This window comes from Tubulanus polymorphus, chromosome 8 (assembly GCF_964204645.1).
Source record: "Tubulanus polymorphus chromosome 8, tnTubPoly1.2, whole genome shotgun sequence".
NCBI classification, from domain to species: domain Eukaryota; kingdom Metazoa; phylum Nemertea; class Palaeonemertea; order Tubulaniformes; family Tubulanidae; genus Tubulanus; species Tubulanus polymorphus.
The window spans coordinates 6,635,785-6,650,850 of NC_134032.1; the positions used below are offsets into that span (position 1 = coordinate 6,635,785).

Here is a 15,066-nt window from a genome sequence, read left to right on the forward strand (position 1 = left end):
TCATAATGTATCTCAACGAACATCAAAGTCACACTTGAATTACAAGTGTTGAATTATGAGAAACGATTGAAATCTAGCAATTTGATAGGGAAAATAGCAGCACTATAGTTCAAAAAGGTTGATAAACCAACTCCGACTGTCTAATCATTTAAAAGCTTTGCCTTCACATGGAACTATTTCTGATTTATCACAGGTGCACTCTGCCGCCGTGATTTGCCCATTCAACGATAAAAACTTTATTAAAAAAAATATATATTAAAAAAAAGCGAAAATTCACAGTATTTATTCGTACGACAAATCTTCATCTGAACTCCCACCATGAAGTTATGAGTAGTGACACGAAAATGACGTCATCGACTCACTACCATCTTATAACCTTCATGACTATGTCATGAAGGTAAAAATATAACTTAACGAACCTGGAAGCCATTAAGAATCCAGCATTCACGCCACCGAAAACCGATACTGCTACAAGAACTGGAATGCACCAAGTAGCTGCAGCCAGAATCTTACCACCGTAACTCTGAAATTGAGAAGACAATTATAGGTAAAGATCTACGGAAATGTTTTTCGATCAAAATAAAGACTCTTTTCGGCAAAGATCTCAATCGACACATTTCATTCTACATTTCCTAATGATATACACGAGGTTACGTTGCATCGAAAAAACCATTTTCTAAAATAAATATCAGCATTATCGAATAACAAACTGTGATTAGAATAAAAATGAAGTATTAGCAATATTAGGCTGTACCTTTGCCCATCAAGTCATAGATTCACAATTAAGAGTAGAACAGCCATGTTAACAGGGTGTAGAATGAATACGCTGGGACGAGTAGTACTTTAGGTGAACAACTTTATTTTAAGAGCTTTCACTACTAGCGTAGAGTAGCTTCTGATGAAGCAATTCCAGCACATGGCTAATCAGCATATCATCATCCATCCAATTTTAGAAAAAGTTATTTTACCTGAACCTTACATAATTGTCAATGATATTTTCTGTAGTGCAAATAGAAAATTCCTGCCAAAAACCAAATCAACTAAAGATTTCCCAAAAATCGATCTCGATATACAATTCTAAATCTTAAAACCCGGAAGTAGAACTGTAGACAATACTGCGCGATTCGCGTGAACACATTTCTGCAGCTAAGCCAATCATAGAGGAGTTATCGCTTTCTGATTAACTTTTTTGAAACTGATATTTTTGCGTTCAGTTTTTCGCGATAAAGCTCATATAAATTTTAACGAGGCACTCTTTCAAAATTCAGCTTCATAGGGGTTGGAGAATGGATAATGCTCTAATGAATGATTTGTATGAATACATGCTCAGTTGCACAGTCAAAGGGCTTTTACTCTGGAAACCATGTCATTAAAATTCGCTTCATTTGTATAGTAATAGGCTCAGCCTACGGCTGGCCTAATAATAATGTATGAAATTCCTTATTTAAAAAAAAAATTTCTTATTCTTGTAAAAATTCTTTATTTTTGAAAAAGTAAAATAAAGTGTCAGCTCAAAATGAACACCTTTAACCCTATAGAACGATAACCACACTCAAACGTGGTAAACGGATGATAAGATAAAAACCCACTATCTACAGATTAACACGTTCACTGCCACCGCTAGCGGTTGAGTCCGGTCGCCATTGCCAACGCTAATTTTTTTACATTATACAGTTTATATGCTGCCAGCACTATTGGTACATTGATAAATCATTACACTATGTATTTTAGTATAAAAAAACCGACGACGAGATAACTCGTCACTGGCAATAGTGAAGAGATTCTCTTATTTTTCCTGTCCCCGTTGCCAGTGACGAGTTATCTCGTCATGGCTTTTTTAACAGGGATCGAACAATGTAGTAAATATAAAGCCTACTATTGTTTCTAAGGTGAATGAGACCCATATAAATCCTAGACACACATGCCCATTACAAAATGGCGTGGCTGACAGCATCGTAAGTGACTAATATGCTGATGAATTCTGCGTCGGAGCATACGACAGACTCCGACGACAATGTTGGATCCGAAAGCTCGGATGCTGGTGATGATACTGGTACCGGTAATGTCACTACTGGCAATGAATCCCAACTGGGATCATCAGTCTTGGAAGACTCAGGAGAAAGTTCAGATTCTGATGAGTCAGATGGTCCCGATGAGTCAAGTGGAGATAACTACCACAACTCATCAGGATCCACTGAAAGTGAAGATAATTTGGTACCAGGACCCCGAGTTCGCGGCACAGGAGTCCGTACAAGAGATGGAGGAGTCCGTACAAGAGGAGGAACATTGCAAGCCCGTGGGCGCCCAAGAGGTCGAGTAAGAGGTGCGGTGAGAGGACTGAGAGGTGGGACAGTATCCCCACCCCCAGGAACTAGAGGCCCCAGAAAGCGTCTGAGAGATGGTGCCATAATCGCCCGAGCTGGTGTAACAGCTGGACGTATCTGTCGGGGTCGACTTGGTCGTCAGAATCCGGCCACCCAACGTGCTGCTCAGCCTGGTCGCCCAGCTGGACCACAAGCAAGAGTCCACCAGTGGACAAATGTGCCGGAAGATGCTCCCAATTTTGCCTTCAATCAAAATCCAGGACTCATAAATCCCCTACTAGATGGAAAATCAAATGACTACTTTGAGATGTTTCTCAACCAAGATCTGATAGATATGATGGTCAGAGAGACAAACAGATACGCTAGAGGTGTTATCAACGTAAATCGGCCAATGAGGAGAGAATCAAGACTGAAAGCTTGGAAGTCTACCGACGCCGAAGAGATGAAGCTATTTATCGGTCTACTCATGCATATAGGCCCAGTTACAATGCCCACATTAGAACATTATTGGAGTTAGAGTGGGCTTTACAATATTCCAATATTTGGCAAAGTTATGCCTCGTAGTCGCTTTCAATTACTTCTGCGATTCTGGCATTTTGTAGATAACAATCAGCAACACGACGATCGCTTGTATAAGATACGGCCAATTTTGGATCATTTTGCCAATATAATGGACAATATTTACTACCCCAAAAAAGAACTAAGTAATGATGAATCAATGGTTCTTTGGCGCGGTAGGCTGGTTTTCTGCCAGTATATAAATAACAAACGCCACACATATGGCATCAAGTTATATGAACTTTGTGAGTCACGTGGAGGACTCATTTTGAGAGTTCGTATATACAGCGGCATCCAGGTTCCAGATCCCGACAGTCTTGGACAGGCTGCTGCTGTAGTTCTTGACCTCATGGAAGGATTCCTTGACCACGGACATGTGGTTTTTACTGATAATTTTTACAACTCTGTCAGTTTGGCAAAAAAAATGACTGACAGATCAACCTATTTATGTGGTACACTGCGTTTTGATAGGAAGGAAAATCCCAAGGATGTTGTGAAGAAAAAGCTAAAAAAAGGCGAGCATCATTGGCTAAGATCGCAATCAGTTGTAGTTTCTAAATGGAAAGATAAACGGGACGTCCTTACTATTTCAAATATGCACCGTGTAGAAATGGTCCCAGTTACAAATCGAAACGGCAAAATTGCAAACAAGCCAAACATTGTCCGCGACTACAACAATGGAATGTCTGGAATCGATAGAGCCGATCAGATGCTCTCCTACTATACAGCCCTCAGAAAAACTGCACGGTGGTATAAAAAAATTGGCACACACATGCTTGAGATTTTCCTTCTGAATGCCTATATCTTGTATCGTGATTATTGTCAAGCTGATGACAGAATGACATTGCTGAAATTTCGTCAAGCTATCATATGTAGTCTTCTTGGTAACTTTGTTGAACCGGCACCTCATGTAGCTCATTTCCCTATGTTTATAGAACCCACAGGCAATAAACAATACCCAACTCGTAGATGTCGTGTCTGCTATAATAACAACATTCGACGAGAAACACGATACATGTGTAACGCATGTCCCACTAATCCAGCCTTGTGCGTTGACCCCTGTTTTCAGATGTACCATAACCTGTAAACTGGTAAAATTGTGAACGATCAAATGGTTAATTAAAGGAATAAAAGTTTTATTGTAAAACTAATATACAATGATCTTAGTCGTTTTATTCTCTGAAATCTGAAATTCTGAATAGAATCTGAAATTCGTGCTTCCTGGAGATTTTTCTAAAAAATTTCAAGTGTGCACCAAACTCGAGTTACCCCCATAAATTTTATATTTGTCTCTCCATACTGCCAGACTATTATTTAGCTGGTTTCTCCCCTGTGCCAGGTCGTTTATAACGCTATGAAATGACGTTGAATCGATGACGATATAACTCGTCATGGCAAGCTGCAGTGCACCCTCCATGACGATTATATCGTCATTGGCAGCGAACGTGTTAAAAGAATTTAAAAACAAGAATTTTTTTATTCAATCTAAAATATATATATGACACAACGTTTCGATCTCACCCTAGAGATCATCGTCAGGTGTCACACCTTTAACCCTTTCCGTGCTGTCTGATTAATACCCTATAGTGCTTGAGAAAATGTGAAAATTTGGGAAAATTCCACCCTAGTGTGTTGAATAACGGGAATAGCACTATAATGCATCTACACCGCGGTGCGGTGTATCATTAGTTACTAATATTTCACTATGTTTCACAGGTGCTGCCATCTTTCAAGAGAGATAATTACTAATTAAATCAATACAACGCAGCACGGTGTACTAGCAAAATCCATCACCGATTTATACACCGGACTGAAAGGGTAAACCCTCTCAAATAGGCCTAAAGATTGGAAAGACCTTTCAGCTAAAAATACCATTTTTTACTGCTATGAACCTTGAAGAATATGCCGGATTCTTAATGACTGAAGAAGGGTGGTTGAAAACAACCAAAACATTTCTTACAATTTTCAAATGAAACGATGTTGGACTTTACATCTATAGCCTAATGTACATCTGTAAATATAATTCAAATTTTAGGTGATTCATAAATTTACTTTTAGACGGTTCATAATTTGAATTTTAGATGGTTCATGAATTGACATTAAGATGGTTCATAATTTTAATCTTAGATGGCTCATGAATTTACTTTGAGATGGTTCATAATTTGAACTGTAGATGATTGATAAATCAACTTTAAGATGGTCCATAATTTGACTTTAGGATGGTCCTTAATTTGAATTTTAGATGGTTCATGAATTGACATTAAGATGGTTCATGATTTTAATCTTAGATGGTTCATGAATTTACTTTGAGATGGTTCATAATTTTTTACTGTAGATGATTGATAAATCAACTTTAAGATGGTCCATAATTTGACTTCAGGATGGTCCTTAATTTGAATTTTAGATAGTTCATAATTCACTTTAAAGAGCATATGCCATCAAAATAGAATATTGTGTAAAATTCATTTTCAAATGTGATTATTCACAAATATCAAATATGGAACTGGTTCGAATTTTAGTTCAGCCATTACTGAGAAATGTGACTTTTAAATCGGCAATTTCAGCACGTGCTCACTATTATTGTTTATCTTAGCAGGTGCGTGATTCTGACGCCATCTCTGACAAACGCTCGTGGCTTCCAGTCATTTTACTAGACATTTCATGCGATATTTTATCGTTTTGGAGTGATCTGAATTAATAAACTCTTACCATTGTATAGTGTTCCTACCGTTGTATATGACATGATAATTGTATATAAGTGAGTAGCGCTGTAGGTCAGCGATTTTATCGATTATACATACTCTACGCATACTAGCGCGCACACATACTTGTGTTGATTGTCAAAGTTAACACCATAAATAGCGCCACCCGCGGGTTGAATATGAACTATACGCATGGAGTGAAGGGTAAATAGATGACTATTCCGCTAACTATTACGGCTAATTCGTGCTCCTTTTTTCAATAAGTCACATCTCAGGTCGTTATATGTATACCAAAGTTTCTTCTGGTTAAGAAATCGCGGAAAGTACAATTTTGATGGTATTCGCCCTTTCAGATGGTTCATACGTAATTCACATTTTAGATGGTTCATAAATTCACTTACAACAGCAACTGCCGATGACAGCAGAATTTCGGTCGGCGTCAATACCGTCAGGTATGCCAGATTCGTCAATACATATATCACAGTCACTAGGCACATCGATATACCTAATGACACAGGCAACGTTCTGAAAATAAATCAAATTCATGTAATCATGTATATTCATATCGCTAATACTGGTCATAAAAATATCCCATATTTCTTTCAGTGTGACTTCACTGCAATGCTTAATGGTGTACAAAATTAATTGTTACTGATGGACTACACTAGGATACTACAAGATGGCAGCACCTGTCAAATAAAGCACAATCTTTAAAACATTCTATGTAGCTTTAGTAACAGAAGAACAATTGAACAGTGAAATATTAGCAACCAATGATACTAAGGTCATCCCAAAATATAATGGTCTATTCGCTGCAACCCGACCGACCTGACTTCAAAGGAAAACTTTTTCAGGGATTCATTGAGATTTTATTTTTGAGAAAAATGGCCGACCGACCTACCCACTGCCAATACATGCGCTACATATGATTGTAGTCAAATGTGCATCATGTGAAAACATGCCTCGCCTAGTCATGTAGCCTATTTTAAGTTTTTTGCAGGAAACTGACAGTCTTCCAATAAGTTGCCAATGATTCTAGTGACTTTAAAGCTGGTAATTTCATAACGCACATATATTCAAAGTATTTTTTCATTTTGATCACAGGGATGATGCTCCGGATGAAGCTAAACAGTAAAACTATTCTTGAAGTCTAGGCTTTTAGACAAACTTCCCGTGCACACCGCTGATTGTGACATTGTTTTGCATGTAAAAGGTGTTAGAATTTTATTTTTCAAAAAAAATTTCTTTCTTCCTACTGACTCACCCTAAAAAGTTGAGTCGGAATAACGGCAAATAGACAATGGCCTTAGATGGCATAATGATGGAATTTTTCAAAATCTCCAGCAGTTTAGGGTATTGATTTAGCACTGAAAAGCTTAATGAATTCAGCAAATGTTATGGTCAATGACTATAGATAAGGTTTTGCATACCTGTGAGGATCTTTCAGTTCTTCAGTTATACTATTCAAACTATCCCTGCCAAAGATAAACAATTCTAACAGATGTTACAATTAGGAATTGGAAAATGGAAAAACACAAGGTTCTTTTCTGATCACAGCGTGTAGAATTCGAACTTTACAAGAATCATTTCTTTGGACATATGTATATTGCTCTACTGACAGTTCCCTCTTCCTTCAAAAAGTTATTCTAAACCACTGAGGGAATTTTCTTTTTATTCTACCTCGTAAACCAAGCTATCAAAAAAGGCCTTAGGTTGAGGGAACCTGCTAATAACACTGAGTGGTGCTCAGTGGGTTGAAGGTAATAAGAAATCTCGAACCCAAGGGAGTGAAATTTAAGAAGAGAATATTACTTACCATCCAGCATATGAATATATACCAGCATAGAATCCGAGAGCTACTTGACCCGGACTAGTCGCAGAATTACGAAAGGGTTCCTGGAAGTTATCTACGTTTCCTAGAAAAATATGATCATTGCGGAAATTACAATAAAGTATATTTTGACCCAATATGTGGTAATTATCTTAAAGACATATTATGGTAAATAAGAAACAATAACAGTTACCTTTAAACAACATTACAATTCCGGATATGATGATGATGACCAGTGCCAGCACTTTACTGTATGTGCAAACTTCGATGACCCGCGTAGTCAATTTGATGCTGACGCAATTCAACAGAACAACGATTACTGAAAAAATCACAACCATACGTAGAGAAATTTACTGGCAAATATCACACAGTTCGAATAGTTCACAGTTATTAGTTTGTGAAATTTGCCCCAGCGATTATACAACAGGCAATCTAACTGGTGCAGTAGGTATTTCGTGCAGCAAACCTGCGTATTTAGGCTAATGCCGATACAGATTAGGTTGCAATACCTGTCGAGGAAGGATGCAAGAACTGCTGTAAATTTGAAATTATTGACGTTCTGATGAAAAATAAGAAATGTTATAGAAGCTGAAACGATGGATGGATCACACTTAGGTCAGTTGTTCAAGAGTAAGTTGAAGTGAAAATGCGAGAAAATTGACTCACCGATGACGAGAAACGCGACGATTCGCACGGCTGAATCCGGGGGCGAGACGCACGTGAAAACATCCTGCAGAACGTACTTTGCGAATATGAGCGCCGACAAGCAATTACCAGTCGGTATACGCACGATGAAATAACTCCACAACAACAAGAACGCCGGCATCTCTCCGAACATTGCCATCAGATATGTATACGCACCGCCTGATGCGGCGTACGTCGTACCCAGTTCGGCGTAGCACATAGCGCCAAGCAGCGCGTATACGCCGCACAGCACCCAGACAATTAGCGATAAACCGGGCGAGTGGCAGTAGAGTATGACACCCTGCGGGCTCAAGAAGATACCGCTACCAATTATAATACCGACGATACAGCTTACACTGCTACGTATGCCTAGCGTTCGTTTCAAATTCACTCTAGATTGGTCACCTGGTGAATGATTGTCATCATCATCATGACTGTCGTCGCTGTGATTTTCGTAGTCATCATCGCCTGATAGTGAGAGCAACGGTATTTCACTGGTCTTATCATCGTTTGCAGACGAGGTCAGCACCGTTCGACGCACAGGCATCTCACGTCCTAAAACAATAATATACGTATAATATATATATCAGGATCCAGATTTAACAGGGTCCCTATATTATCAGATCATTTACTCCTGGATATAAGGAGTTTTAATGGAAAGAGTTTCAAGTAGACTCCTCCTATATCAGTACTCTTGATTCAATATTTCATAATCAGATTTCTATTCTATACACTACCTAAACATGGTTTCCGGTAACTTTTTAATAGGGTAAAAAAAAATTGCCCATGGCCCAAGTGGTTTTCCATAGCTTTATGAAGTGAAAAGATGAGCTGCTACGGGATTGTTCAATTAGTTCTATAGCCAATCTTTCAAGCCCCCAACAGAGTAAGCATATTTTCAACATACTCGAGAACATACCTATTAATGGTTACTACCGCTGCAACTATGAAACCAAGTGAAATGTGGAATAGGAGTCCAACTGGACACAATCAGAATCCTCATTACATTTTTTTCTAAATTCTGCCGATGCGGCCATCACGATGATAGTTAGAATAACAACAAGAGTTTTTTTAGTTAAAGGCCTAGCAAATTTTACTATTTTATTCAATGCTGTATATAATGAACTGCCCACTATGTGTAAATGATTTACTAAACGATCTTCCATCGATGTAAAATAAGCCCAGCACATACTACGAGCATTATTATGAGCAAGCGCCCGATTTGCTCGGTGTAAACGAAATAATGGTCGTCTGTGGCAACAGGAGATTTAAATTGCTCATTGTCCAAAGGATTTGCCTCAATATCATATTATGTTTGATAATGGGTGACAGAAAATTGCTTGTCGTAATGAAATTGCTCATCGATTGCTTGGTGTTGCTGCGTGTGCACCAACTGGAGACGCCAACACACAAGCAACTAATCAACTAGCCAATGAGTGAGCGCATAATCATAATGGAATAATTCCAAATCGGCGACTTTCGGGGCAGTGGCGCGGCCATTTTGACATTTCACATGATACAGATGTTTGCAGGCTAAGATAATCGTCTCTCCATCTCCAGTGATAGCACGCGGGAGACGCTAAGCGATCGATTGCTCAACGGTTGCATGCTCAACGGTTGCCTGCTGAACTGGTCGCAGCAACTGGCGGCTAACAATCGACTCACTCGCTACTAAACAATGCTCAAACAAAGCGAAGTGAGTAATTTCCGGAACAAGTTGCAATTCAACTGCAATCATTTGTCCTGTGCAACAATTTGGCTCGGGCCTGGTCAGTTTTTTTGTTGGGCCAAATTCAGCCCAGGCCAAACAGGCCCATTTGGCAGTGAACAGGTGTTCCAGGCCAAATTTTGCATGGGCCAAAAATGCTTGTATGATCGCAGCTGATGTAAAATGACCGGACCCTAAAATGAAATGTTAGGGTATTGATAGTATGAAAAGTCTGAAATGTTACCTTTCAGAGAGAGTTCATTCAACATTTCATCTAGGCCTATATATCCTTATAGGCTAGTCATCTTCAGGAATAATGAGTATGGAATACTAAACTAATAATCATGCCCCAACGATTCGTAGGTCCATAATGAGTCTCATCTCAATATTCACAATTGTTATTGTTACAAAAACATCTTTGCAACAGTTTTAATGGGCTGAAAAATGTTTTTACTTAGGCTGAGTTGAGAATTTTTAAAATCCATAAGCATGTAACAGCATGACAGCTGCATGAAAAAAGTAAAGAGCTTTCGTTGTTTGCTTTATTCTGGGTGCAATCTGTCACATTACAAATTGTCAATACATGTACTACTAGGTAGCGTTCATTATGTACCTACACAAACTGTACCATAGCTAGAACATACTTTAATTAGACATACGTAGAGAATACCCCTCGGCCAGTGAGTGAGAGTAGTGCATAGAATGCAAAATTGTAATAGGGTACACACCTGACACTAATAAGATAAAATCCCACTATTTAAAGATTAAAAGAATTTAAAAACCAGAATTTATTTATTAAATCTAAAATATTTAAAAGACACGACGTTTCGATCTCACCCTAGAGATCATCGTCGTCACACCTGACTAATCTAAAAATAGTGGGATTTTATATTATTATCCATTCACCACGTTTGAGTGTGGTCATCGTTCTACCTGACACTAAGTTTCATCTCAAAAAAGGTTTCAATATGGCAGCCATGTTCGATAACATACATGCATCAAAAACACTAGGGTTTATCCTCCTCTTTGCCTTTAATACACAAACCAAGGCATACAAAAATCAGCAAAAGCTATAGATTTAGAGCAAGAGAACGTGGTCCATAATGCCTATTTCAGACAAAAAAATTTGGTTGCTTTCGATGACCTATATATGTCTAAAATAATAGGGCTCATCTCACAATATTAAACTAGAGTTCAAGACACCGACATAACTGTGGCGGCAATCTTGGATGACCTACACACATCAAAAACAGAAGAGTTTATCCCCCTTTTGCTTTAAATACACATACCAAGTGATAAGAAAGTCAGTATAAAACTTTAGACCATGTGGGAACAAGCTCCAAAATGGCTATTTCCCATACCAAATCGACTGTGGCGGACATCTTGGATGACATGTATGTCAAAGACAATAGAGCTCATCCTCCTTTTACCATAAACCATAGACCAAGTAACCAGAAAGTAGTTCAGACTAGGGAACCAAAGGTCCTGAGGCTCGGAATAGAAATGCTCGAATTAGGCAAATAATTAGGCAAGGTATGGATTGAGATTGGATACGATTAGGCCTAGAGGGAATTAGAAACGAAAAAGTGTCCTATTCGTCAACGTGCATGTTCAACCCGTCAATCTTGGTGCACTGTGTAGTTACTACACAGTGCAAGCATGTTCAACTTTGATGATATACACGACAATGGATTTTTCCCATGACTCACTAACCCATAGCAAAACTAAATGGTTCTTGATGACGAAGTCACTGTAGTAGAACAACAGATTAACCGTGGAAGGAATAGCCCCGACCTGTTTGAAGAAGCCATGGACATTCAATTTTCAGCGGTAGTCAGAATATGAATGCCTATAATTGACCTTACCCACCGGATTAGTACTTGTGGCATCTGTTTACTGATGGTTACTGTCGTGTCGGAGGTTCAATAATTCAATTGATTTGAATTGTATCGATTTACCCCCTCTGGCATGCGAGTTCATCCACAATTCAATTTGAATTTTATTGACATAAAATAGTTGCCTAATCAGAAAGTATATGATGAAGATATTTGATCAACCCGGTTGATGTTAAAAGTAAAATCTTAAGAAGAATATAATTATTATTATCATTATTGTTATTGTTATCGTTATTATTATCATTATCATTGCTATATTTGCTAATGTATATTGTACTATTTGCACACAATCATACAATGTTGTTTCCAACCAGTTGAGGCTGACAGTTGTTTTGAAGGAGATACTGACCGGCAACCAGTCTTCCAAGTAGGTTCAATAATGCGGGAATACGGACGGACCACGTCCACGAAAATGTTTCATAATCATAAAATAATAATTATCACAAAAATGACTGGACATTTCGAAGATCACACCAGTACGTAAAAGCGTTCATAATTAAAATTAAAAGAATTCAGACAGAGAAAAGAAGAATTTCAAAGATATACTATAATTGACTAATACGCGGGATTCGAACCTATTAGTGATAGCGTCTACTTTCAACGCCCCCAGCCGCTGTATTTAACGCCGATTTACGCTGCCATTTGCAGCTTTGAAACGATATTGCGCTACTCGGTAAGGCGTTTAACTATCTTTGATATGCGTGTCTGGGTTTTAAGAAACTTTTCGATCGGTTGTGGCCGAGCGTTTGAACTTGAATGAACTTTTCATTCCTTCGCTGTCCTGTGAGCCGACTGGTGTTTGGTGGCTGGCGCTGATGACGTCAAGTGTAAGCCGTTGATGACGTCAGCTATGACATGAGCCAGCGCGGGAAATTCAAATTAAAAAGGAAAACTTAATCCTAAATAATGCAGGCCCGTGCCGAGCTTTTTTGAGGGGCAGTTCTGTTTCAAGGAATAGGCCTAGGGCACTTTATTAACTGCGAAAAGGTCTTAGAACACACATGTGAAAAGGGACACATCTAAAATATGATTTGCCCGGGTACCTGAAATAAATCATTTAAGAATGGTTCGCTTTTCATTTTCAGTCCAAAAAAACACATGGAAAAAATATCAAAATTTAGCGAAATCTTGACCAAAATTTTTTTCACCCAAATTTTTTTTCTATTCGCACTGGGTTTTGTTAACTAGGCCTAACCCCCGGCAATTGCGTTGGAACCACAGCGAGTGCTGTGGCCTAAGCCGCGGTAATAATTTACTGAATGTTTTTTTTTCTTTGACTACCACATTTTTTAAGAAATTAAGTAAAGGCGCCTCGGCAATATTTAGAACCTGTCCAAAATCGGCATTTGGTCGCACATCAATCAAAAATTGCTTCCAACGCGCCTGCTGGGACCCCTACTTGGCTAGGGCCTTTAATGATGCTCGTAGGCCTTAGGCCTACCCCATTCATTATTTGGTAAAGGTTTTGATTGGTAGGGGAGTGTCAAGATTTGAAATCAGAATCAAAATAGATCAGAATCAAATTAGCCGACTTGCGGTCATTGTTGTTCGCCAAAATCAGCACTTTTTGAAGTTTTCAAGGGAAATTTTGAAGGCGCTTCCATCAATTTTGTTGATCTTTCACATAGGCCTGGGCTACTCTGTCTCTCTAAGCAAGGGCCTTTTTAGGATTGTTTGAGGGGTCGGACCTGAAAATTGGAATTGGCACTTAGCCTACTTTGAAAAGGGCAGATTTTCCAATGTGAGGGCAGCAAGTACAAAACATAGGTGGTTCTTGTGGTATTTCATTTCTTTAAAATCTCTTGGCAAAAAATATTTTTCCAGACTTTTTGAAGGGCTTGAATTTTGATGGGGTTGAACCAGTCTCCCCGCCCCCTAAATGTGCCCTTGTTAAGAAACCTTCGGCCCCAGTAGATCCATAAACCTTAGAATTTTACATTTTCATATTTTAGGATGGTATGATATAGTAGCCTTCCTTATAAATGCCATAGTATTTTGATGGAGATACTAAAATACGATCATGACAGTCTTTCTGTTGATATGTGCTCAACAAACATGCAAATGGTAAGATTTACTTGGCTTCCAAATCAAAACCTGTCTTACTGCAGTCAGGGTGTTCTGTCATCCTGATATAATTTGCATATTTCATAATCATATAGATCTACAATGTCATATCGAACAGTTCATAACATTTCATAGCTCTAATACATATTAATAAAAAATAATGATAATAATAATATAATATAACTTATGACTATAGTGTCAATATGTGCTTTAAGGTCGTAATCAACATGTGACATTACTCAACATGTTTTCACGATAATTAGCTATAGTCAGTGCTCATCGATAATTAATCAATGTCTCTCAAACATGTCACTAGGTGTTTGTTTGTGAGTCCTGATGTCTACAACTTGTCTGACACCTAGTTCTCACATTATACTCATGATTCTGTATATAAAGACTATGTTAAGCTATGATAATCATTCTCATTCCGGGATGCAATAAAGATTGTACATATAAGGTTTAACTGCCTTGTTGTTCCTGATGGATGGAATCCTGTACCGCTGGTGTAAATGCTAGTTCCCCAGCCAGCTCGCCAATACAACAACCAGCCGGTTACAGTTCTATATTCATTGGCATTCAAGAGATTTTGAAAGTGCTGTTTTGGATAAATTAACTCAACAGTCATTTGGAATACTGCAAAATTTATACATGACCACCAGTACACTGTTCAGTTACGTACCAACAATTGTTTTCATTTCTTTATTTTTTCCGATTTCAATTATTACCATTGTTGTTATTAAGGTTTTTTGACTTTCGTCGAAAACCCTTTTGTAATTCTGTTGATTATTATTATTATTACAGTGGAACCTCGTTCTAACGAACTAACGAACCATCGCTTGTTACGTACGAAAAACAAATCCTCATTTGCAATTAAATTTCATCGGAAACAACGACCCTTTTCTAACAAACTTTTGGTTATAACAACCTTAGTTTTGGAGTCCTATTATATATTTTCATCTGTTCTAACGATCGTTAAGCCACGATCAATCACACTTGTTTAGTTATTGTCAGTTTCAAACCGAGAGAGACAGACTTGTTATTTATCTTAGATTAGTGATACAGATTAATGATGTGTTGCTGGCTGCTACAATTTGTAGTACGGTAGTCGGTCATTGTTTCAGCCTGTTTACAGTTATGGGCACGCGCTCAATGAAAACGTACTTCGCAAAACAATTACCATCAGAGAAATTGAAAAAGGGACTAAACGCTCTGAAGTTTTAAAATTGTTCTGACGTTTTATCCGGCATAGCGTTGTTACATTAATTTCCTTGCTCTCGTTCCAAAGCATCCCCTGGGAGGG

At 38.3% G+C, this 15,066-nt stretch overlaps 2 protein-coding genes across 5 annotated transcripts in view; one reads left to right on the forward strand and one right to left on the reverse strand.

The window, feature by feature from the left end:
• Positions 1-221: 221 nt before the first annotated feature.
• On the reverse strand, positions 222-12,291 carry LOC141910304 (Y+L amino acid transporter 2-like). Its single transcript, XM_074801037.1, has 8 exons — positions 12,278-12,291; positions 8,082-8,654; positions 7,609-7,734; positions 7,401-7,500; positions 7,015-7,059; positions 5,986-6,109; positions 420-523; positions 222-234 (listed from the first exon to the last, which is right to left on the reverse strand). The coding sequence occupies exons 2-8, from the start codon at positions 8,644-8,646 to the stop codon at positions 222-224; spliced, it is 1,077 nt and encodes a 358-aa protein (XP_074657138.1). The 5' UTR covers positions 8,647-8,654; positions 12,278-12,291.
• LOC141909657 (uncharacterized) overlaps positions 12,146-15,066 on the forward strand; it is a 30,523-nt gene continuing 27,602 nt past the window's right edge. For 3 of the 4 annotated variants that reach the window (XM_074800210.1, XM_074800208.1, XM_074800209.1), the window contains exons 1-2: positions 12,308-12,375; positions 13,655-13,766. In XM_074800210.1, coding sequence (XP_074656311.1) covers positions 13,701-13,766 — 66 coding nt within the window. In that variant the 5' untranslated portion in view covers positions 12,308-12,375; positions 13,655-13,700. Of the gene's footprint in view, positions 12,376-13,654; positions 13,767-15,066 lie in introns of all 4 variants that reach the window. The other variant, XM_074800211.1, reaches the window with a different exon arrangement.

Coding starts and splice junctions, on each gene's coding strand:
- LOC141910304 (XM_074801037.1), bottom strand. CDS start 8,646: ATGCCTGTGCGTCGAACGGTGCTGACCTCGTCTGCAAACGATGATAAG. Junction 7,060..7,400: donor ATATATTCATATGCTGGATG/GTAAGTAATATT, acceptor TATCTTTGGCAG/GGATAGTTTGAATAGTATAA. Junction 6,110..7,014: donor GAACTGAAAGATCCTCACAG/GTATGCAAAACC, acceptor ATTTATTTTCAG/AACGTTGCCTGTGTCATTAG.